Raw genomic sequence first — 23,880 nt, forward strand, 5'->3', positions numbered from 1 at the left:
TTGATTCTGTTCCTTCAATTCTTTCCTTCAGGCTGACCATGCATTTAAAGTATGCCTTAATGCTGATAACATTTCAAAGCACGAGTGTTATTTTTGTTACATTATGGACCTGTATAGATAATTTTTAAAAAAGACTTTCCTGAGCTCCTTCCCCATTACCATGTACATGAAGACTTCTCAGATAAAACTTACTCTTCAGTGGCGTGTTTACACTACAAACACATCTGAACTCTGCCCTCTTCTCCTTTGCAAGTAACCAGGGCAAAACATCTTCATCTCATTCAAAAAATTCTAATGGGATTCTCCACCCTTTTCCTTGAAGGTAGGTAACTAAGTCAGCAACGTATCCCCCTTTAGGAGTTGGTTTCACCTCTGGCAACTCAGCAGTGACCAAGGCAAACACCTCAGCAGTACTGTGTATAACCACCAGTGGCTTTTACAGCAACACGTATTTGCCATCTGGGGTAAAAGCTGCAGGTTTTAAGGAGTGAAGATGAACTTCCTGGGTGCAAAAATGCTTTCATAAAGTATTTGTACAGGATAAAAAAAAACAACAACAACAACAAAAGCAAGTAGAATGCAGAGCTTTACTATCAGTTCTGAGCTCACTCACTGACTACAAAGTAAGCTTTCAATACAGCTATGTGTTCTCCTTGGGTGTATTTTTCAGAAATAAGAACCAACAAGAAAACTTACATCCTGCCTCTCATTGCTTTGGCTTTTTGTTCCTCTTCAAGGTTTCTTGGGGGAGTTGAAGGTGTCATTCCTTCATTTAAGCAGCCAGTGGCATCTTTTAAGCTTCCTCGGTAAGATCCTCCTTCAAGGGTCTAAAAAAAACCCCAAAAGAATGATAGAAGAATAAGCATTATCCTTGAACTCCAGCATGAGAGTTGCCTTCTGTTTCCAGTCAGCTCTGTAATCAACAGCAATCTAAAACCAAGCAGAGTATTCAACAGTACTTTCCCACAGGACTCAGTGAAACACAACCAAAAAAACAAACCAGTTTTAAATTGATATAAGATCAAAAAAAGAAAGCAGTAAAACTGAGAATATGACTTTTGTCAGAAGATGGAAAAAAATGTTCCTGTAGCCCCAGGATGAGAAAGATTTTCCACATTATTTCAAAACAATGTGAAAATGTCATAAAGTCACAATCAGAACCAGTGTCAGGCTACACGTGGTGGACATGTTTCTCTGTCAAAGACTAAACCTAGATTCTTGGTAGTAAAGTAAAATACAAAATGAAACAGAAATAGAAGGATACATAGTAACATTCCACAATAATTAATGTTGCCCCCAAATTCCTGGAAAGTAATTGCAGTTGACCTAACAACATGCATGCAGGGCAGAGAAAATAAATATCCTCTGAAAATACATCTAACTGCGTTAATTAAATACTTTTCAATTTTTCAGTCCCTCAGTGGAATGAAACTATTTTGAGTAAAATTTCTGGGAATGTCCTTCTCAGTTTCGCATGCTACAAAGAGCTCCTTCATCACTTACTCGTCATCAACCACCCTACGAACAGAGACCATCTTCTTGTACTAACTTCTCACTGGGAAAATACCAAAACCCTTTGAAATCATTTGCAAAATATAGCTGCTTGCACAGACTCACAGTAATTCACACAGTAAAAACACTGGTTTTTTTTCTGTTTCATTTTTACTCTCTTCATCCTTACAATACATTTAAGGAAATGAACCTTTGCAGGCTCATCATAAATCTGCTTTAATCCTGACTTGTTCACCAAGTAAAACTGGCTTAAAGCAAACATTTACCTAAGTTTAGAGGTCCTGTCACATGTAGAAAAAGGCTTAGCTTATGCATTAACATTTTGAATTGGTTCAGGGAACAATTAAGAAAAGCCAATGTTTAAAGCAAGATTTACTCCTTGTGCAACAGACATGGGACCACAAAGTGAGAGCACACTATACGGACAATTTTGAACAAATTAAAACCAGAGCATTTATAATGCTCATTCCAGTCCCTATCACATACAGTTGACAAGACAGATTAAAATTAACACGAGTCTGTAAAATTAAAGCACAGCTGTGATATTTCAAGCAGTTTTACTCTTTAGAGGGTCCTCTCAGAGAAGCTGGAATACCAAACAACTTGATGTGCTGGGTAGTAAAACTCCTGTGCCTCAAAACAAGCTTTTTTTTTAAAAAAAAATCCCAACATCTAAACTATTTGAAAAAATGCCAATAAGACACCAGAAAGAGTACAGGAGATTACGTAGCTCATACTCTGCGCAGCCCTTCCAGAAGCGCCTTTCAGAGTTTGCAGTGCAGAGCCCACATGACAACATGAGAGGTACATTTCATCTCACATGTGGAACAGGAACTATTAGTTAGTCTATTGAGAAGCAGAGCCTGTAGGGTTAATAAAAGCACAGAAGGTGAAGGTGGAAAGCAAGGAAACCAAAAACAGAGGCAGACTTTAAAGTCCATCGCTAGAGTCACACTGAGCCTGTTGTGTTCACGGTTTTCACAACACTAGACTTACCAGCTTACTTTTGACCAACTTTTCTATTGCACTGACAAGATCCGCAGCAGTTGGGACATCGGAGGAGCTCTGTCGAGCAGCTAGCAAAGAAGAGGACTGCAAGACACCAGTTTGCAAAGGAAAAGCAAGTTAGCAGGATGAGAATGGATTAGGAAACCAGCAATAAGTGAAGCAGCTTCAGAGTCGGGAAAAGAACAAACATGGAAGGGGCATGGAAGTGTTGGAGGCCCACATGCAGGGTCGGGTGGCTGTTCGCCACTGTTTCAGAGAAGCACAGAATTGTCATCGAATTCTGGATACACATCCCTTTGCAGCAGGTCCCACGTTGGGACCAGCGAGAGAGAACTGAAGTTCATTTACAACTAGGTTACAACGCTCTTAACTTCTGTTGGGTCTTCCTTCCAAGGATTTCTGCTGCCTTACAGACACTAAAAAATTGATCTTCCCACTGCAGATGTAAGAAATTACCTTCTCCTCCATATACACACATTTCACAAATGCAGAAAGCAAAGGCACACATGGAGTTAAAGTCAATTGGATGGGGGAGAGAAAAGTTTTTCTTCCTATCCTTCCCAAAGATGAATTGCAACTCCAAACGAAGTCAGATGATGCCTCTGCATAGCATTCATGTAACTTCAGTCATCTGAAATCTGTCTTTTCGCCCTCTGCGGCCTTCTGCCATCAGCAGAGAGAAAATGCTCTAATGTATCTCATCTATCCTATATATCTAGCATAGGAGGGAAGAAACACTCTTTAGAGATGCTCACCTCCACCTATTAACATTGTTTAAAACATTTTCAGTCTCACTTCTATATGCCTATCTGTCGGTCATGGGTATTTGATTTTGGGTGCCCAACACACAATATATTTAAGTATCTCCACATTCAGGTAGTTACATGTGGTAGATGCTAGTTATTAGGAATCTCCAGAATTTGCCCAGACATCACCTATGGCACTGTGAAGGCTGGCCTGTATGTGAAATGTTCAGCTTTAGTTTAAAGCTTTTGCTTAAAATCAGGTTGCTCTCTTCACACCTTCATCTTTGTTCCAAGAAACCTCAGTTTGAAAACCGAAACTCAGGCGATAGCTGTGGGAATTGGTATTTATTAGCTCACCTGTCAATATATTTCTTCTAACTAAACACAAGTGCTGATTAAAACTATGAGGCCTTAGATAAGCTGCTTTCGGCACATTTTGTCAGACACAGTGTGGCTAAATTTTTATAGACACTGCATTCAAATTATGAAAAAGCTTATTCATTTCTCAGTCACTTAATAAAGGTCTTCTGGAGAGTACCTATTTCAGGGAGGTCACCACACAAGCGCCAATGAACATGCATCCATGATTAAATAGCACTGGGGAATGAGACATGGAAAAGTGACAGCAGGAATTAGGCAGCTCTTTAAGCAGCCCTTTGGGGCACTTGCTGATGTTGAGTGACAACCCAGGGGGAAAAAAAAGCAAAAAAAGCAAAAAAAAGCAAAAAAAAGCAAAAAAAAGCAAAAAAAAGCAAAGGAGACTAATCCTATCCAGAAGGTTTTTTGACAGAGAAGATGTGCGAATACTCTGCCACTTGTAGTCTCATCTTTCACTCAAATAATACATCTAATCAGCACTTCTAATTACAATAACAACAAAAATTACAGGTAATCAGGCTAGTAATTGAGGAATTAGGCTGGTAAAGCAGAAATCTCATAGAAATGTAAGAGATCAGATGGCCTGCTTCACCTGAAATGAGGATGGACGTGTCTAGGAAAAAAAAAGGCTGAAAACAGGAATTTTGAAGAGATACTGGACAAATGCTTAGACGATAACTGTCCAACATAAGCATTCTAGCAGGAGGAATCCAATTTTTGGAGGCACTGAACAGCTGTTGCTCTCACTTCTTTTAACTGAAATTGCTCAGTATCTCTGAAGAGTAAATAACTGCGGATTTTTAAAGGGAGCATGGAAACTTGCTGCATGCAAGTCTTTCAGAGTCAAATAAAACTCTTCTGTGATTGAAGGGCGAATCTGGTTTGTGTGGGGGAAACAGAAAAATGGTATTTCAATTTCCCAGTAAGTAAATTACGAATTTCTAATAAGAAGGTATCTTGCAATTTGTCTTTATAACAGCCTCCAGAAGCAGCGAAGCACAATTATTGCTATCTTGCAAATGGGCAGCCTGCTCCCATGGAGGGAGGGTATATCCGCACGGTGCAGACTTCTCCCCCCTAGCGCTGCCGCTTCCCCATGGTGCCGCGTTGTTGCTATTCTAACATAAGCCAGTACCCATAAGCAGCATTAGGACACAAGCAGGGAGCTGTGCCCAAATTAACACCGTTAAAGAGCTTTTGGCTCCAGCATGGCCCAAACATTGCTAGCTCAGTGCTTCCGTGCCAGGGAATTCAGGAGCTATGTTTGTGAGCTAAGATTTTTTTTCCCCTGGGACAAAAAGGTGGTAGGGGAAGAAGATGGGAGACCAAAAGTATTTCAGAGGCCTCTTGGTCTATTTAATCTTCTTTTAGGACTGGGCAAAGAAACAGGATACCAAAAGGCTCTACAACACTTAGAAGTCTGGAGAAAAAAAAAATAGTTTAGTTCCTCAGTGTTGGCACTGTTGGAAAATTATTATTTTAATAAATTCTGAAATCACATGGCATGTTAAAAATCAAAAGTAGTGACTAGAGCTAAAGCAGCTTTGTTTTGCTAAAAATAAACAAACAAATAAATAAATATTAAAAAAATCTAACCCCAAAGCATTTAGCTAAACACTGCAAGGAACTCGCCAGCAGCAACTGCTATTGTGCTGGGCATGGATCCACCAGAGCTCTGCTTCCCTGACCTTTCCTCTCTGCCCCTCGCCAGACAGCCAGCAGCACATGCGACACTCCAAGGGCAAGAGTCCACGGCTCCAGCTGCTTCCTTCTGCTCTTGCTGCCACCACAATGTCATAACAGTCCCCGAAAGATTAGCAAAGAGAGCCCGAATCCTCTCCTCCACCRCGCTGCTCTCCAAGTCGCAGAAACGCTTGCTCCCTTCCGTCTGTATTTGCAAACTGCTGCCTGAACCTTCCCCAAGACCCTTCTGGATTTTTTTGACAATTTATTAATCTCTCCTATTCTTGCTTGCTTGCATGCAGTAATTACAATCAGAGGATAGAAGTACAGAAGTGGCAGTACTAAAAAGAGGTATCAGCAGGAAAGCAGGAAACAGCTACACAGGAGGATGAATTTCTACAAGGGAGGTGACAGCACCAGGAAAGGGTGGGGGAAGACACATACAGACAGGACAGGCATTAACCGTGAACATAAACCACTTGCATACTGTATTCACAGACTCTCAACCCAAGTCAGATAGAGTAATGGAAGGATTCACTCTGAAAGCAACTGCACCATCTACCACCTCAAAACCCTGACTTTACATTCGACAGACCCTAGCTAACAGCAGAGAGCTACACCACCAACATGGTGCCCAAGGATGGGCCGACCAAAGCCCTTCTCACTTTCCCGACCTGAGAGCCCTTGTGGACTTCTGAACAAACAGGAGCTGATGGGCCATTCAGTGAGGCTGAGCCACATACCCCAGAAATGCCAAACAAGAGCTCTGTGACTTCAAATAGGTTGTTCCACCTGTAAGGTTTAAAGAACTTCAGAGCGGCAGGTAGATGGTGGGACACAGACTGACAAAGCTATAGGACCCCAATCATCCAGAAAGCAGTGGCAAGGCTGGGTGGAGAGTCCAAGTTATCTAACTCTTGGTAAAAGTGGTATTTCTGGATTCAAGCAGACTGCAGCATTTGACCTACTCCCTGGGCCAAAGCTGGCACCAAATGACATTTCTGCTGCTACTGCCAGACACCAACATCACTTCTAAAACACTTGGAGAACAACATTGCCAGTCTAAATGGATTTTCTGACCACACAAAACACAAGCACTCAATATCTGTCATGAAATGGGACACCAAGGCTAAATTGCTTTTTAGGCACTATTTGTAAATCTAGTTGGTGAAAGATATTAGATATAATCCATGCACTGGTGTCTATTATAACCACATGTCTAGTCACTGAATACTAGATGATCACTATTAAACCAAATTAGATGTCTCTGTGGCAAATGCACTTAAAAGGCAAACTGACATAGTAGGGGAGGTCTTACCATCTCATCTTGGGTTGGATCATTGTCAAAAATCTTCATAGGAGGAGGAAGGGGTGTGTGGGATTCCTCGTCTGGTTCATCTTCTCCCCAACCCTTCTTGCTCTTCTGGAGAAAAGTTAAATATAATTAGAGACAGGGAGAGGGTTTTTTTTGCTCTTTTGAGATATCTGAGCCCTACCACAAGGCTTTTGGTCTATTAGGAATACTAATGTTGGCCCAGTATTTGGCTGGGGTGGAGAGAACTGCAGGTAATACTAAGTGTCACAGAAGAGAAGCAAAAAGGCACAAGTTTTTGCCTGTTAATCCTAGTGAATTCTAAGAGTTATGGAAATATCCTTTTCCAATACAGACATCAAGAGACACTTAACAAACAGTTAATAGGTCACCCAACCAGTTAAGGCAGTTAGGGCTCTCTATGTGCTGATGGAAAAGCATTGAAATAGTATAGGTCAATGTACAGTTTTAAAAACATGTTGCTCCATTTGTGCTCAGTTAGTATCCTCTCCATTTTCTGCTTGTAATTCCTCACGCAGTTTATCAGGAAAGAGCCATTCTAGCAAAGAACATGCCTGCAGAGAAATGAGAGCTACAAATACATAGCATATTTAACAGAAACATGATTATTTCTCTGAGCGTTTTCTTTCAGTAAGGAATTACACTGCCATGGTAGGATAAAGGTGATATGAACCTCAGCAAAAACTGATAACAGCTGCTCAAGAATAACTTCATTTCTATTCTTGGCAGATTTCTAACAGACTGTTAAAAGAATCTAATCAAAGGATGAATATGTGCAGACTCTGAAATGCTGTTCCCTGTATGTTTCATTGCTCTTCAGATGACAGAATACTGTTTGTAATACAGCTTTAATCAATTTAATTTTACATATGATTCGCTGCTCCCTCTGGTTCCTAAGGGAATTCCATTTACTCAAGCCTGAATCACAAACCCCAGAGCAGACTATCAGAGATACAGGCTTTCCTGCAACAAGCACCGACACACACCTCATCTGCGCTGTCTCCTTGAGGAGTGGTTTCATCTCCGGTCTTTGGTGAGCCAAGGTCAAAGCTCTTCCTGCCATCTCGCACCTTCTTTTGTTTCTTTATGTTACTCTCGGCCTTCCCGCTGTTGAGCCGGCGCACAGGACTAGTCAACCATTTTTTTAGCGTGTTGGTTGAGCGCTTGGGGCCAGGAGAGCTCTGGATGGAGTTGAGGGATGACTGAGGTTGCAAGTTGGCCACTGAATCAGATTTGCCCCCGTTGTCATTGGAAGAGACTGAATATGCGTCTGGAAGAAAACGATGCAGGTAAAAGATTATATTGGCACCTGCTTTATTTCCTAGTGCACATCAAACATTCGGCTTTCAAAAGCATCAAAATACAAGATGCCTCAATGAAAAGTTTTGTGATCTATCAACATTGTATAAACTTTACCGCACACCAGGGAGAGGAACACACTATGCTACAGAGATTTTTCACAAGCTTATACACTCTCCTTATTTCCTACCACACTATCTCTCCTTATGAAACATCACAGACAGCACAGTTATCTAGTTTTGATGAAAAGCCTGAATTGGAGGTTAAGTGCTAAATTTCTCAGCTTCTTCTCACAGATTTCATTGTGAATTGCCAGGAAGAAAATAAGCACAAAAAGGAGATTACTACAAGAGACCTGACAGCCACCAACACTTTGTCAGGTTCTGATTCTGTAAGTGTTTCTCAGCAGTTTTCAGACCCCAATAACATTACTTTTAGTTAGAATACTTATTAACTTTTGAAGGTTATTTGAACTACCTTAAAATTATCTCCTTTGCCCCTGAAAGCAATTTTTCAGAAGACTTCATACCTTCTTTAAAACTAAAAAATTGGGATGAACCATTACAAAAGATGACAAACTATTAGAACCAAAGGAAACTTCCAAGAAGGAGACACAAGGCAGGCTTATAATTAAAAAGATTTCTATTAAATCCAAGCACAAGTTTCTACTGAATCATATCCAACTGCAAGTATCAATACACATGTTCAGACTAGCACCAACCCCCTCCAAAAGCAACATGTGCCAATATCAATAAGCCTTTAAAAACAAAGCAAACAAGTTGCTGGAAGATTTCTCAATTGCCCTTTAGGAACAAGTGACCTGCTCTCACCTTTCTGAAACTATGGCAAAGGCAACTCCCTCCCCAGGAATGATCAGGGACTGAAATGTTTAATCCCACACAGTTGAAGAGGGAATGGATTTTTACAGAATGCAAAAGTCCTGTCACACTCTTGTAAGCTATGTGTCATACTGTACACCAGAAAGCAGTCACCTGATGTTATTACTCATTTCTTTTGGGGTGGCTAAGAGATTCAGAGATAAACATCTCAAAAAACAAAAACATAAGTTACAACACAAGAAAGTAGCTTGGTGCATCCAGAAATTCTCAGTTCAATAATAAATATCATTATAGATATTGTGTAATACACATGCTGAGGGCGAGTTATTCTCCCTGAGAATAGCTAACTATATCATTTTAGAAACCAATTTCTGCTACCTGCATCCAAACTCGCTACCTCTGCTGGGCAGAGAGTTCTGTTGATCACAGTGGGATGTTTACTGAGAAGAAATTGCAGTCTACCTTGTCTGTGAGCTTGTAAAATGCAGACCATTAGAACTGCACTATTTTACTACCAGAGACAGCTGCAGTCAGAAGTTGAACCAATAATTTATTACATACCTGGAATCAAAAGTTAGGTTTTTAGAACATATGGAAACACTTGTAACAAGCTAGAGGAAGTCAAAGTTCATTTCCCAGACAGGAAGAAAATCCAAATCATCTGTCTTCTGACAAAAAGAAGAATTAGTTTGAGAGTGGCTGGGAAGAGGACAGATCCTAGGTGCAGTTGGTTGGATTTTTCCGGCCCACTGGTTTCAGACATTCCTCCATAGGGGCAAAGTAGCCATCTTATCTCGAAAAGGGCTGGTTCTGGCCAGCTACTGTTGATGTTATTTCATGCACACCAAGTAGTGTTAAATCAACTAGTACAAGATAATATTTTTGCAGTGGCTAGCTTATCTTCCATTCAATAGACTTTAGATACTCTCCTCTCACAGGCTCCACATGATCCTTTGGGAGTCAGAGCTTATCAGCGTACCTTGCGTCAGGAAAATTCAGGGTTTCAGAATGGTAATTTTGAACACTTGAGCAACCCACAGGTTGCAAGTGCCCTCTCTCCTCTGACCCCCCAGTAGCACTTAAATCCCTGCACGTGGCTGGGGAACACGAGTGCTTCAGTGACTCACAGCCTGGCAGAGCCTCCTCCTTGCCAAAAGGCTCCTCTGAGCTGGAAGTGCACGTTCAGGTGGCTACGCTCCGACTCAGAAAAACTTCAGAAATTGTTGGTGCAAACAGAGCTTGTCTGTAGTCATGGAAGGAAAACTGCTGGAAGAATTCACTCTTTCAGGGTTGCTGTTTTTCAGGGATGGTATGGGGAAAGCAGCCACATCACAGACTCTCTCCGTTTGCTGGAGACTAGACTCAGGGGAGTGGTTGAGGAAAAATAGGGACAAGTTAATCTCCCAGATCTCTGTTGATTAATGTACACAGAGGTTTTTACAACAGCTTAAAAGTAACATAATCCAAACACACAACTCTGATGAAAGGCCCCTTGCCATTTTACCTTTTAGTAAGGGAGAGGATCCGATAGGCGCCTAAATGGTGCCTTCGATAGTGCCACACCCGTAGGATCCATCATGGTCGTGCCGAGTCATGGGAGCCCACCTCAGCCAGGTGGGCTTGAGACAGGCACAAACCTGAGGAACCTGACAAGGTCAGAGATGGAAGGAGCAGGGATCTCCCCTCCCACCAGGACATGTCTCGTTTGATGAGCAGGCCCAGATCTCAGGTTTGCTCCTTCCCTCCCCATTCTCCAGGCAACATAGCCACAGCACAGGACATAGCCAGACACACAGTTTCTCTTATACCACAGCAGCTCCTACTTCTAGGCAATTCACGGGAAGCAACGGTCAACCATTTCCCATTTTCATCCAGGAAAAAGCAGCAGACTGGATAGAAACATCCTGAGTCCTGGAGGTGGCCCATAGGCCACTATGCCCATTTACAGGAATCTCCTCTGAAGTTTAACCTACAACCAGGAAACCTCTCCAGACAGAGCATTAGGTCTCCTGAACAGCAAGCTGAGATGAAAGAAAAAACAAAGGTTTACACAGGAAGAGCTCTGGGTAGGGACGTGTATTATGCTGTGCAATGATCCCACTTGAATCGGACTCTGCTTTTCTCCATTTCCCGCAGCAAGCCTCACCTCCAGGACCCTGCAGAGCAGCAGGCAGCACAGCTCCCCAGGGCCGTCACATCCCCTCAGTGAGGAAGAGAGTGCTACAAAGTGGTACCAAGCAAGGTAATGGCTTTTGAGTTGAAAAAGGCTATTTACCAGGGAGACCATGTTTTCCATATCCCAGGGACCAGCCAGGGGTTACTAAATCTCAGTCCTACCATGCTAGACTTGAGCCTGACAGGTATAAAGTTTCCATCCTTTGCCTTATCCACTGAAGTGCTCCCACTGACCACTCTAACACAATCTGGGACAGAGCCACAGGGTTAGCTAGGTCTACACAGCAAAGACGGGAAGCATGCATTGCCCCGGCCTTATCTCCCTTTTATATGGTAATTTACTCTACGCTGTTTGGAGGATAGGCAAGGAAACAGAAGAGAAAGGATGGTCTAATCTCTCTAGCTACCACAAGAGCCTCTACAGATGGGCTGAGTTTCTTCTACCCAGTACCCTACACACACATAAAGCACTCCCATCCCATTGTCATATTTCCCACCATCTCCAAACATGCACTATCCAAAAAAACCATACCTAGAGTTTACACACCACATTCCTAACCATTTTTCCTCTTCTTAAAAAAAAAAAAAAAAAAGGTAAATACGGCAATAACTCTGAGTGAGTGACTCTTGCTCTCTGACAGACCCCTAGATAGCAGGCCAGCTGAGAGTCATTTACTTACACACCAAGCAGGTCACCCCTGACAGGGCCACAGGCTCAAATACGAGCACAGCTCACCAAGCAAGACACAGAAACAATGTGCCAGGAAAGACTTTTGAGACCATCTCCTCCTAAGCTGTGCTTCTGTGAGCCGTGCTGCTTCGGTGGCATGTACGGCTACGAACATATTAATCATGACACTCGGTGGCAGATTGAGATCCAGACACAGAGAGTAACGAGCGGAAGAGCGAGGGGGTATGTTACCATGCTCTCCTGTTGCAAAGCCCGAGCACATACATGCTCTGCAAACTGTGTTGTTAGAGCTGTTAAGAAAGACCGTTTGGTTAAGAAAATCCACAGAGCAGTTTGGAAAAGATGCAGAGTCATATTTCCCGTTACCCACAAAGACCAGCAAACCAACTGCTGCCCTTGCACCACTGAGAGCCTGTAGGAACGCCAGGTCCTCTGCAAACATCTGCAGTGAGCGGTCATAATGTCACCACTGTCCCGGGACATGAACGGCTAAAAAAAGGTATTTGGTGAAGCGAAATGGGTGTAGGGAGGTCAGCAGACTAGTGTGACTGGATTGATTTCCTGGCCAAACTATTCATTCAGGCAGAAGAAATGACAGTTTCCAAAACACCCCTAAGCAAACCTCCAAGAAACTTCTGGCAACACAACTGTGAGAGATCCTCAGCCAGACGGGAGAGCTTTAACATTCAGAGCTTTTGCACTGCCAGCGTCATGAAATCTTTGTTGTTGTTGCTGAAATTAACAGACGTCCATAAAAGCATAGCTCTTTTACTTGAAAAAACGTAAGGATCCAGTTATATGCAACCTTGGGCAAAAGGGAAAGAAAGACAAATCTTATAAGCCAGTTTTAGAAGTGCAGTTGTATTCCCACTTGAGCCAGTAGGAATTGCTGTTGGAACTAAAATACAAGGCGTTTTATTTTTACCTCCTTATTCCCCAGAGCATGCATGGGAAGGGAGGTCTGATCAGACTCAAGCAGCACCTAATTCATCTACAGCAACTCAAATCTCTAACAAGAAAAAGGGAAGACTTCTCAGAACGATTTTAAAGAAAACATCAGGCTGCTCTTTCTGATGCATACTAACCACAGACCATATATAACAGAAGGGAGATACGCTTCAACAGCCAGATGTTAATCACAATATAGCTCTGAAAACGCGTGACTATGGCAAGACACAGTCCTGCTTTAGGTGAGAAGAACTGAATTATTGCACCTTAATTCCATGTACGGCTGCACTTCTCACCCCAGAAAAACATCCTGAAAGAGGATTTTTCCACAGAAGCCAAAGATGATGAGCCACAATGGGAACTCTGTAATCCTAATAGCATGTGCATTTAAATCAACATTTTTTTCCACAGAAATAATTCCACTCATGAAAGAAAGCCAATAATGACAATATGACCAATGAGCACATAAATTAACTCTGCTGTGCTTGACAGAGCCCATTTTCCATATTTAGTGATTACTGTAAAATAATATTTCTGACAAAGACAGAATTGAATCAGATGTGGGTGAAAGACTAATTTCGCTTTTACTCAAGCTACTATTTCCTTAAGCACAGGAAGCTCTATACTAGCACATCTTGAAAAGCAGGAGTCATCTAGACTCGCTCTATGCACAAACAAAGCCTCTATGTCAGTATTTCACATTAAACAAACAAGAATCATTAAATCACCTAAATGCACCCTCTCCTGCCCCTTCCAAGAGCATCTCCTCCACAGTACGGGCCACAGGCTCCAACGCACAACTCAAAGCCCTTGAGGCTCTTCATTCCCACTGAAGAAACTCTGCTGTCTGAGCCACCCTCCGATATCAGCCAGCCCGCTACAGGGGTAAAGCTCTGCTCAGCAAATGTGAAGACGGCAGAACAAGGGATGAAGATCTGGTCTCTTCCGTGCTTTTGCATTAAATGTCCAAAATACACTCAGTGAAACACAGTTTTATTGGCATGAATCAGAGTTACAAAACTTAGCAGCTTAGGCAGATGACAGTAGAGATCCGCATTTTAGGGTTAGAGCTTATTCTGCATATAAAACTTGGCCCGGATTTGCAAAAATTTGGAAGGTAAGAACATTTGGATAATACAGAGTCGGTTTACAAGTATTTCTCAAGTGAAAATAATTAGTTTGTACCAACGTAAATAATGAATCTGACATATTTTCATCTCAACAGAAAAACTCTCTCTTCAGGCAATGCCTTCACAACAGGTTGCAATGAAGAATGCAAGCGAACGTGAGGAAATTTTCAGTACCCACGTCGGAAAATGTAAAAGACAACTGGCATGAGAAGCCCTTTAAATTAGACTTATGTTAAACTTTTGCAATGGAATTGCAAAACTTGCCCTGGAGCCCTCCTCTGACCAGTCTCACTGGCATTCAGCTAAACGTGGCTGACTGCAGATATGCCACTACACTTCAGCTCTCGGGAAAAATGAGAGGAGACTACAGGGCAGCTGGTTCACATTGGAGTGTACAGATGCGCTCAAACTATGCTGTTGACACCTAAATGCAAATTTTGTTCCAAGGTTCAAATATGCTCCCTAACTTTATAATCTCCTGGAAATGAGCAGAATTTAGAAGTTTCAGCTGAATTTTCTCTTTGCATTTTGGAGTACCATTTGAAGCTTTGATTTGGAAGTAATGCCAAAAGGCAACAAGGTCAATCCGCTTGGATTCTTACACTCCCTTTATACAGATGAAATTATTTCTGTCTAAACTCAAAAAGAGTGACACGGAATGAAATACTTTATGCAACTGTTTCCAGTCCAACTGAGAGAGTGACCTACGCTGCTAAAAGCAAACGTGCTTGACATACTTTCTAATCAGTGTCATTTAAAACCCCCTAATCTGACTTTTTGGTTCACTGCCAAACATGCAAACAAGACTAACTTCCAAAATTAACAGAAAAAAAATTGACCAAAAACAAATTACAACATTCAAAATGGAACGGTTTCTTTAATGAAGAGCTGATATTTCTTGGAATGGGCAAGAAGAACTGCTTTGACACAGAGGATGTTCTGCAGAGTTCACTGTAGTTACACTACAAAGTCAAAAGAAAGGAGGGATGCAAAAGAAAGAAGGGGGGTTGCATATTACTTAAAGCCTTTGGGAAGGATCACTGATCTGTTGGACAGAAATGTTCAACATCCTGATGGCTACTTTTGGGCGGAAAACTAAGCTCAGGAAAGAAAAGCACTCAGTGAGCTGGGGAAGGAAAGCAGTTGCACTTGGAGAAGTTAATTTTTGTGCAAGGCAGCAGAGCACCCCCAGCTCTTGGCAGTCAGCGAGCAGAGCTCTCTTCCACCAGAAGGGTGATGCAGAGCGGGAATCACCCCCTGTAGGAGCCTCTCCCTTTCCATTAACTACAGGGGGAGTCCGGGGAAATTACACCCCTGGTTAAATCTAGCTATTGTGAATCCCCTTCCCACATTTCACTATGTTTCATACCAGGCCGACCTCGCAGCAGGAAATGATTAGCTGAAGTTAAGCATCTGACAATTCACTTTAATGAGCAATAACTCATGGCAACCCGCCATTAGCTCCAGTTGAATAGCTTTTATTTTTAGCTGGTGTTGCTCAGATGAGGCTTTCCTCCAGCATGCGCTGGGAAAGCTGACATCCCAGAGCAGTCCCTAGGTCTTGGTGGTGCCAGTCAGAGTGTCAGGGCTCAAGAGCTCCAGTTCCCAAAGGTCAGAGAAAAGTCACCGCAGTTCTGGGAAAGTTTCAAAGAGTGAGATAAAACCCAAAGCCAGGAGAAACAGCCACAGAGGCGCACGGTCCCAAGAGGCCTTGGGAGCAAAGTTACTGAAATCCTGAGAACGTGCTGAATGAGCGAGTGCTGGATCTCTGGGGAAAGCAACGGCACGAGGGTAAGAAACACTGGCAGAGCCGGCTGCATTAAAGCACAAGTCTGTGGCTGGTCAAGAGGGCTCGGTAAGAGGAACAGCGAGCGCAGCCAGTCTCTGTTACACTTGCTCTTTCATACAGACTTCAGGGGGACGTGGGGAGAAGAGGAAAAGGCATCTTCAGACGATTACAGGATAAGATCTCGTTTCCTACAGACAAGCGTTTAAACAAGGAGCCACAGCACACGAAGGCAGAATGCTTCCCCCCGCCTTGGAGCAGATGCGCAGTAAAGCCGGCGGCTTAACCTGGCAGCACCAAGCACTTGAAATGGCAGCTGAAATAGCTGTGGYCCAGCCCTCTGCTCGTCCCTGTCAGAAATGTGCTTGCATGTAACAGTTTACAGCTCTGACAACGTCTCTAGTGGGAAGTTCAAGCCCTTTTCTCTCCATCTATCAGCCTTCCTGACAAATTCATCCTTCTTTAGAGTCCTGCATAACCCCTTGTATGAGCTGCTCTGAATTCATGACAAGAACTGTAAAAACCCCAAACACCCACAGAGTGAATCCGTGAATCCCCTGGTAAGTGAGACCATCCTAGCCAGCTCCTGTCCCCAAATCCTGCGAGACAGGTACAATATTGGTCTACCTTGAGTCCTCCAAGGGAACCTCACTTATCTCCCCAGGTGCCTTCAGGGCACCACAGAGACAAGGTCAGCCCCTACTCAACGACGGGGCGTGGAAGAGCTCAGAAAAAGAGCAGTAGCTCCACAGAGCAGCTTGTGAGGACAAATACGCTATTTCTGTGCACTCAGTTTCATTCACCCATTCTCTTGCCTCAGCTTTTCACCCATCACACACTCCGATGCAGCCTGGGCGCAGCAAGAGCGAGCATAACACATCTGTTGAGAAGGCAGATAGGAAGAGTCTTCCGATAATGCCTCACAGCTGGGCGAGCCAATTTCTGAAGTCAAGAGGCACGCATTCGGCTTTAGGAAAACCAGGAAAAAAAGAAAATCAAGACTAACAAGATCCAGAAAGTGCATGTGTCTTTTTTTTTTTTTTTTGAACAAATCAACATTTATTTCAATTTAGTCAAACAACTTGTCGAAGCACTTCTCTAAGTTCTTCTACTTTACATTTTGTATTTACACTGTCTTCTTTCTGTGACAAAAATATAGTAATCCCCAACCCTGAAGTTTCCAGAATAAGTGTCACTGGAAGCAAAAAGGAACAAAACCCCCAAACACAAAGCACAAAAATCCCCTTTCATTTTGATATATTTTGACAGGAGATTTATGCATGTTCAGTAAAAAAGTAAGTTTAATAGGTTTAACCCTGAACCTCCATGGAAACCTATATGAGATGAGGAAGGGGAAAATGTCATGTTTGAAGCTGAGCAAGAAGAGCAGCATTTGCTGGCCTTTGCAAGTACACTGATACTTTTAGCACAGGGAACTGTGAAATGCTTAGACACCCACATAGTAGACTTTTAAACTTTGATCTAAGCAATTCTGCTCTGCTGCAAGTGTAAGGGTACCCAAGTCGGCGGAATACCATCTTTTATCCTCGTGGTGGGCAAAAAACAAAATTTATTACACATGGTTTCCAAGCAGCTGTTAATACAACACAAGCCTTATTCTTTTTGCAAAGTGTCAAGGGTCAGCTTCATTCAGCAGCTCCAAATTGAGCTACTGTAAGAACTTTTCCACATTTAATGAAGTAATTTTTCAGTTAAATGACATCATTGCTAAGGTCAACTCTGCCTTACGCTTAAAGCCAGCAAACTCTATGACAAGGTGAACCACTCTGCTGAAATTTTGGGGAAGGTAGGAGGGGAAAAGGACGTTTGAACAGCCTTTTTTTTAATATCTCCCTGCCTCAAAGGAAGCTGTGGCTACGTCCCAAACAATTCCTAATGGAAACAACAGAAGCATATTGGTGACAAAAATAAATCGGAATTGAAAAAAGCAAGAACAGAACTCTGAGCTTTTGGGGGATGGGAGGAAAAACTGCATGTTGAGAAAGAAGGAATTGGTCATTAAACTTTCCAGGCACACACAGGGCTCAGAAAGCACAGAAAACAAGCAGAACAAACAAACAAAACTGTGTGCATCTTAGCGGCAGCTTCTTTTGCCAGATGCAGTAGCTTCCAACATTCAGCAGCTGTCTCTTGCTTTCTAGTGGTGTGGAGTTCTCTTTGGTACTTGGAGGCTGTCAGGAGCTCCGGGCAAAGAGAAAGGCTTTGTCCATTTACCGACCAATTCCAAAGGCGCTGATCTTGAATAACTTTACTAAGCAAGAGTGACACAGATGTCTAGGAAAGGGGGGCTTTTCTCTTAGTAAAGTTGTGGTAGGTGCAGTGGAAACCCAAGGCAATCTACATGCTTGTCAAATTGTGCCTAGGTAAGAAGAGAGTCCTCCATGAACGTCTCTCATTTGTTCACTCTTAAATTATTCAGGCTCTGACAGCCCCTGAAAAGAAAAGAACGGAAGAAGAATAAGTTGCGAGTGTTGCAGGGCTAGAGCGGACGCCACGTAACCACCAAGAACAACGAGGTTAGGGGTGTTTGACGACAGACACACTGCAGGCCTTCAGAGCCTCCAGGACTGGTGCCCAAAAGCAGCTTCCTCCATGCCCTTGGCCTTCAGAAATACTAGCGGAAAATACAAGCTCACAGCAAAGGTACTAATTGGGATGAATTAAAAGAAGTAATGAATGAAGTAAATGTAAACAGTGGTTGGTAAATAAAACACACAGATAAGAACTGCTGGTGCTTTGTGATGTTTTGCTCTTTGAACATGGCACAGGGAAATGGCTAAGCAGCTTGGAGAGTTTTAACTGCACATGTAAGACTATCAGTTAGACTTGTGGGAAGCTTTGATTCACTCGGCTTAAGTAGGAAACTCAGAATGTCACTTGCTGCCCCATATAACAGGCTCATAGGATCTGCATCTTGGTTTTTATTTGACATCTCTCCAGGGCAGGGAGCAGTTCTGTAAGGAACCTCCTCAGTGGTGCCAGTCAACAAGTTTATCTTATTTCAGATGATGAAATAACTACTATACTATATTTGCGTCAGCAAGAAAGATGGGATGGGAACTTGAAGTCTCAGAAAGCATCTGCTGTATGGGAATAGGAGAGCTCCCTGCAGCACCCTGCTGAGTCTTGTCTTCTGAGGCTGGGTAAGTGCCTTGACCGAACCACAAGCCTTCCTAATAAGGCTAGTCCAGAGACACCCGTTGATTTTGATTTCTAGAGGGTCACACAGAGCCTTCCAAAGCTTTTGCAATGCCCACACCATTGCTCCTTACCAGCAACTGCTTCCTGGGAAGAAATTCTAAATCCAGCTTAGCAGAGCCCATGAAAGCTGCACTGTGTAAACTGCATCACTTAGTTCCCTACTGCATCACAGCTTCTGCTCATGAATAGCTGCGAAAATGCTCTACCAAGTAATGTGTTTAGTAAGAGATAATATCATTACAAACCCCATCTTCACAGCTACACCACCATTACTGAGTAGTTACTTTCTTTTACTCGCAGCTTTCAAGATAGCTAAGAAAAGGAGCCCTTCTACTTGAAAACAACAGCAAAGGTGGACTGGTCTAGCAGTAGAGGCTCTTTGAATCTGGAAAGACTTTGTCAAGCAGTGCTAGTCTCTTACTGCACTGCACTATGCCAGATCACAGATACCCAGTCACCAGAGAGTTTATCTTCAGGACAAGTGCCGGCAGTGAACATTCAGAGAGCACTGGCCTTTAAATGTTTGTCGGGGGCATCGTTTGCTCAAGGCTTTTCTCAGATGCACTGCTTGACTGAACTGTATGGCAGCACAGCTCTCGGCAGTTACAGCCCTCTCTGAGCAGCCCGGGATATTCAAGACTGAATAAACTCAGTGATACCAAGACTAGGTCAACCAAGGTGCTGCTGCCTGCTCAGCACCTGTGTCCTGGCAGGAGCAGTGCTCTGCTATCGCGGAGCTGAAGTTACTCCTGTAACATTCAAAGTCTTTGCCTCCTTCTTGCCTAAAGCTATGATTTCAATTCTGCTGCTCCAGCAAGGATCCCTGTTGATTAATACTTATCCCATTTCCTAAAGAAATCAATTCAGCCTCCACATACTTCAACTGAGAGCAATGTTTGAATACCATGTTAATCCTCAGGGTTGAAACTACAGAACATATAAAGAATACTAGACTGGAGGCACTTCAATTGTATCAGCTGTGAATCATCTTTTTACATTGTACCACTCAGACGCATTTGGATCTAAAATACATTTGCATTTCTAATTAAAACAGATTACCATTAGTAACTAAAGAACATCTTAAATCAGAATCCTTAGGCCATAAAAGCTAATTGCATGATGCTAAAACTGGATTTCAGAAATATACATATTATACCCCCTACAGGATTAATTAGGCAACATCTCTTCAAAAGTGTTCTCAAAAGTGTATTTATTCAGCATGTGGTTAAATTATGCTGGGTTGTGCAACGCTTTTCATAGCCTGCCTGAGCGCATGCTTCTGCGGCAGGAGACAGCTGGGGCCTTGCTCTTCAGGGGTGCTCAACATGTGCAAATCTTATTCAAGACCGAAGGGATCCCCAACCGATGAGAAGGAACACACATGCTGTTTTGTGCAGTCTGCCGCACAACCACCTAGACATCGCCTTTACCCCTAACACAACCCTACTGCTCTCTGCTGTGCAGCGTGGGTTTTGGGGTTTTGGTTTTGTTGTTTTTTGGTTTTTTTTAAAGAAACAATCAACTTTGGCACTGCTGAACAGGAAGATCTTAGGTACCCATGCAATATACTCTGCAGGACACGCAGCCCTGTAAAAATGCTGCAACCAACAAGCAGATAAAAGTCTGAAAGCTGTAATTGTTGATTTTGAGGCCCATTTCGCTACCAATTTCCTACATGACCTCAAGGAAGTTTGAGAGCAATCACTGAAACAGTAATATGTTTTAAGACAGGTTAAGGCTTTACTGCACATCTTGGGGACGTATAAAACTTCTATTCACTAAAGCTTCATGTGCCTTGTGAAGGGARGAGAAAAAACACAGTGTACCAGGGCACACGCTCAGCTGCTAAACTCTGCAGCTGGAATTGTTAGCAAGCCTCAACTGCATGAAAAAGCCTCCTGAGTGGATTTAGCTGGAGCTCGGGATGTGCAACTCCCGGCTCCCTTTGCGTGCTCCGAGCTGCAAGCTCCTTGTGAAATCTGAACATGGAAAACGCCCAGACTGTAATAGTGGAGATACCTCCAGGGTCACTAAATCCAGTCCCTTCTTATCACAGGCAAATGAGTCCATCCCTTTCGTAAACGTTTAATTCAGCACTTTCTTGTGCTAGCAACCAAGGGATCTTTGCTCAAAACTGAAATACAAACTGTACTTGTGCTTCCCTTTAAAAACGGACATCAAATCTCCATGTTTATTTTACATCCTTCTAATACAAATGGTAAAAATCTCTACCAGAAACCACCTCCTGCTTCCTCAGGATCGCATTTACTAATGGGTTATAAGCAGGTCTGGCTCCCAGACCTCACCACTTTATGTAACTTTTCAGCCTTGCATATCCTAGAAAATAAGTTTTACAGGGATCCAAGATTTCAAAGTTGCTGAGCTGTGCCAGGGCTAACAAGGACCAAACACACCAAATGGCCAAGTGCAGGGGGGTTCAGTTTGGGCAACAGACCAGCAATTGCTAGGTCCTTACGCAATAACACGTAAGACAGAGATATAATATTTGTTTCGTGTTCCAAAAGCACTGAGCAACCACAGCTCCTATAAAATGGAGGAGCATCTATAAGCATCGGGAACTGCGGGAGGTGAGGGAGTGAGAAACGAGCCACAGCTGTACTGTGCTTGCTGCAGTGTGATACAATGCATGTTACATTACAGAAAATCAAATAATACGTACAATAATTGAAGTGTATTTAATGGCTCTCTCACCATCAAAGAGGAAAACAACATGACTGTTCTGTTATCAACTGCTATAATACAGTTTGCAGGTTCTACTTTTCATGTCATTAGGACTTCACTGGTGACATTTTCATACTTTATCTTAATTATCTGAAAGGAGCCCAGATGACATGGGTGTAACTTGCCCATTCTCAAGCTGCCAGGGAGAGGATCACGGGGTCGGTCCAGGCAGAGCAGGACAGAGACTGACAGGCTGAGAGGCACGTCACCCTGGGCAGAAGGACACAGCTGTTGGGAAGGACTACCTTTACTCCAAGGAATGGGTTGTGTTTCAGCATAATCACAACAAACTAAAAGCAAACAGGTTACTTTCCAGTATATGGTTTTCTAATGGCAAAAAACATTAGCCAGGAGAGATGTTTTCATACATATCTTAAGTATTTTCTAATAATTCTTTATACCTTCTGAAGTACTTCTTAAGATTCACAGTACACCCCTTTTTTAAGAAAGTGGTCAGATGTGATTCCGTAGTTATGTTAAAAAGTATTTTTATATCACATTAAGCTGTGCGATGCAATATTAGCAATTCAACTCTTCTGCATTAGTAACTGATATACAGGGGCTAAACTGGCTAACTTAATTGAAAACCACTTCTGTAGATTCCTGTCATATTCACTAACTGCCCAACCAATTCTTCTCTTTTGAGAAGAAACCGTAGCTTTTGTCAAAGATCAAAATACTTTCACAAAGCACATTAACAGACACTTGCCATTACACTTGTATTTTGAAGCATTTTGATGATTTTTTTTTTGGACTGACAAGTTTTGGGAGTTCTTTTTCTTCAAAATGACAAATTAGTTTTCTTAATACATGCAAAAGTTTTAACAAGGTGTATGCTGAAACTTAACGGTTTGGAAAAACAAAATCTCATCGGGGTCATGTGAAATAACTGCCCTTTTGGTTTCATTTCAAAATGGACAGATTTTATTTCAGCATCCGCACATTGAATTCCTGAACRATACAGCTACCTCGCAATCATTTTATAGGAAAGCAGCACACATGTTCTTTACAGTGAACAGAAAGTCACCCAAGCTGTATTTTTTCCACAATTATCTGCGTTTTTCTTCCCCTTAGAATAAAGTCTCCCTTCTTCAGACTTGTGGCAAAATGAATAAAGCCTTGTGAATTCTTAGATGCTTTTGGAGCAAATGGAAAGTTTGGAAGCTTTGCCTGCATAATAGCAACCCCCATGTTTCTTTAAAGCCAGATGAATTTATGAAAGTTGAAAACAATGCAGCAATCTGAATAAGAATCCACACCATGCATTCAGTCTCAGACTAGTCATCGAAAACTGATCTTTGTAGAAGCTGTTGTTATCTGTTTTACACTTAGGAATCAAGAAGTACAGGTTTATTTTCTGTAAAAAACCCTCTGTCACTTCCTGAATATAACTGCATCTCAAAAGATAAGGCTGCGAGACCAGCCTCAAAAGGGAGACACAAAGCCGGAGGACGAGAGGCTCGCTTGCATTAAGAGCGTTACAGTTATCTAGGAGCGTGTATAACTGTTTCAAAAAAGAAAGAGAAAAAAAAAAGCACTTGTATTTCTTGGATCTTGGGAGTTGAAGAAAATTTGTTAAGGCATCCAGAACACTTGTACTGATGCAACGAACAACAGATTTATAAAAAGCAGCTGACAGAAGCAGAGAACAGTGAGCAAGGGAGCCTTACGCAGTGACCAGCACTCAGAGCAAGTCAAGCCTCTGTGCTCTTAGCTGCTAAATAGTTTACAGTAACACTGATCCACTCGAACCTTGACCTGCTGTACCCACAAACAGCATTTCTACTCCCAGAAGATCTCTTATGAACAGGTAACATTCAACAACACTTAAAACTAAATAATCTTAAAAAGAGCTTACCCTAGCCTGCTAGAGCAATTTACAGAGCAGGTGTGGGCAGCCACGCTTCTCGTTCAGCTATTTGCATTCAGAGACTACTTATCAATCTCATGACTTCTCCTGCTGAAATCCTTGTAGGTCTCGTTGCCTCCTTCCAGGGAGGACACGTACATGCACACAAATCCTACCAGGTTTGCACCAGTGAGTCATTATTTACCTCRTCTGAAAAGCCTGGCATGGGGACTGCCAGGCACCCTTTTGGGACCGTGCTTATCTTGGCGCTCCCRTAGGTTAGGGTATAAAGCAGGTGTGGGAAAGCATGATGCCATGGTACGAGAAAGAACAATTTTTTGCTAACAAAATTCACCTCGTCATGCTAATACTGCTCGCTCAACTGAGCCGAGTTTTCACCAGCCCTTGTGCYCCTTCCAATAACTTTATCTACCTGGGCCTACTCTGACCCCGACTCAGCTTGCGGAGGTGTGAAAACGCAGCACTTCTTAGACGAGATGTTTCTGTCATGGGCTTACCAGTTTTCTCTTAACAGAATC

At 42.6% G+C, this 23,880-nt stretch overlaps 1 protein-coding gene across 1 annotated transcript in view; it reads right to left on the bottom strand.

Moving 5' to 3' along the window:
* Nucleotides 1-10,377, bottom strand: part of LOC112973831 (kalirin-like) — a 62,832-nt gene extending 52,455 nt beyond the window's left edge. The window contains exons 1-4 of the mRNA XM_026082187.1: nt 10,362-10,377; nt 7,647-7,930; nt 6,646-6,750; nt 697-827 (exon numbers count right to left, since the gene is read on the bottom strand). Of these exons, the coding sequence (XP_025937972.1) occupies nt 697-827; nt 6,646-6,750; nt 7,647-7,930; nt 10,362-10,377 (536 nt within the window). The remainder of the gene's footprint in view (nt 1-696; nt 828-6,645; nt 6,751-7,646; nt 7,931-10,361) is intronic.
* Between the last annotated feature and the right edge of the window lie 13,503 nt (nt 10,378-23,880).

The sequence above is a fragment of the Apteryx rowi genome, unplaced genomic scaffold (assembly GCF_003343035.1).
Source record: "Apteryx rowi isolate R43461 unplaced genomic scaffold, aptRow1 scaffold_57, whole genome shotgun sequence".
NCBI classification, from domain to species: Eukaryota; Metazoa; Chordata; class Aves; order Apterygiformes; family Apterygidae; genus Apteryx; species Apteryx rowi.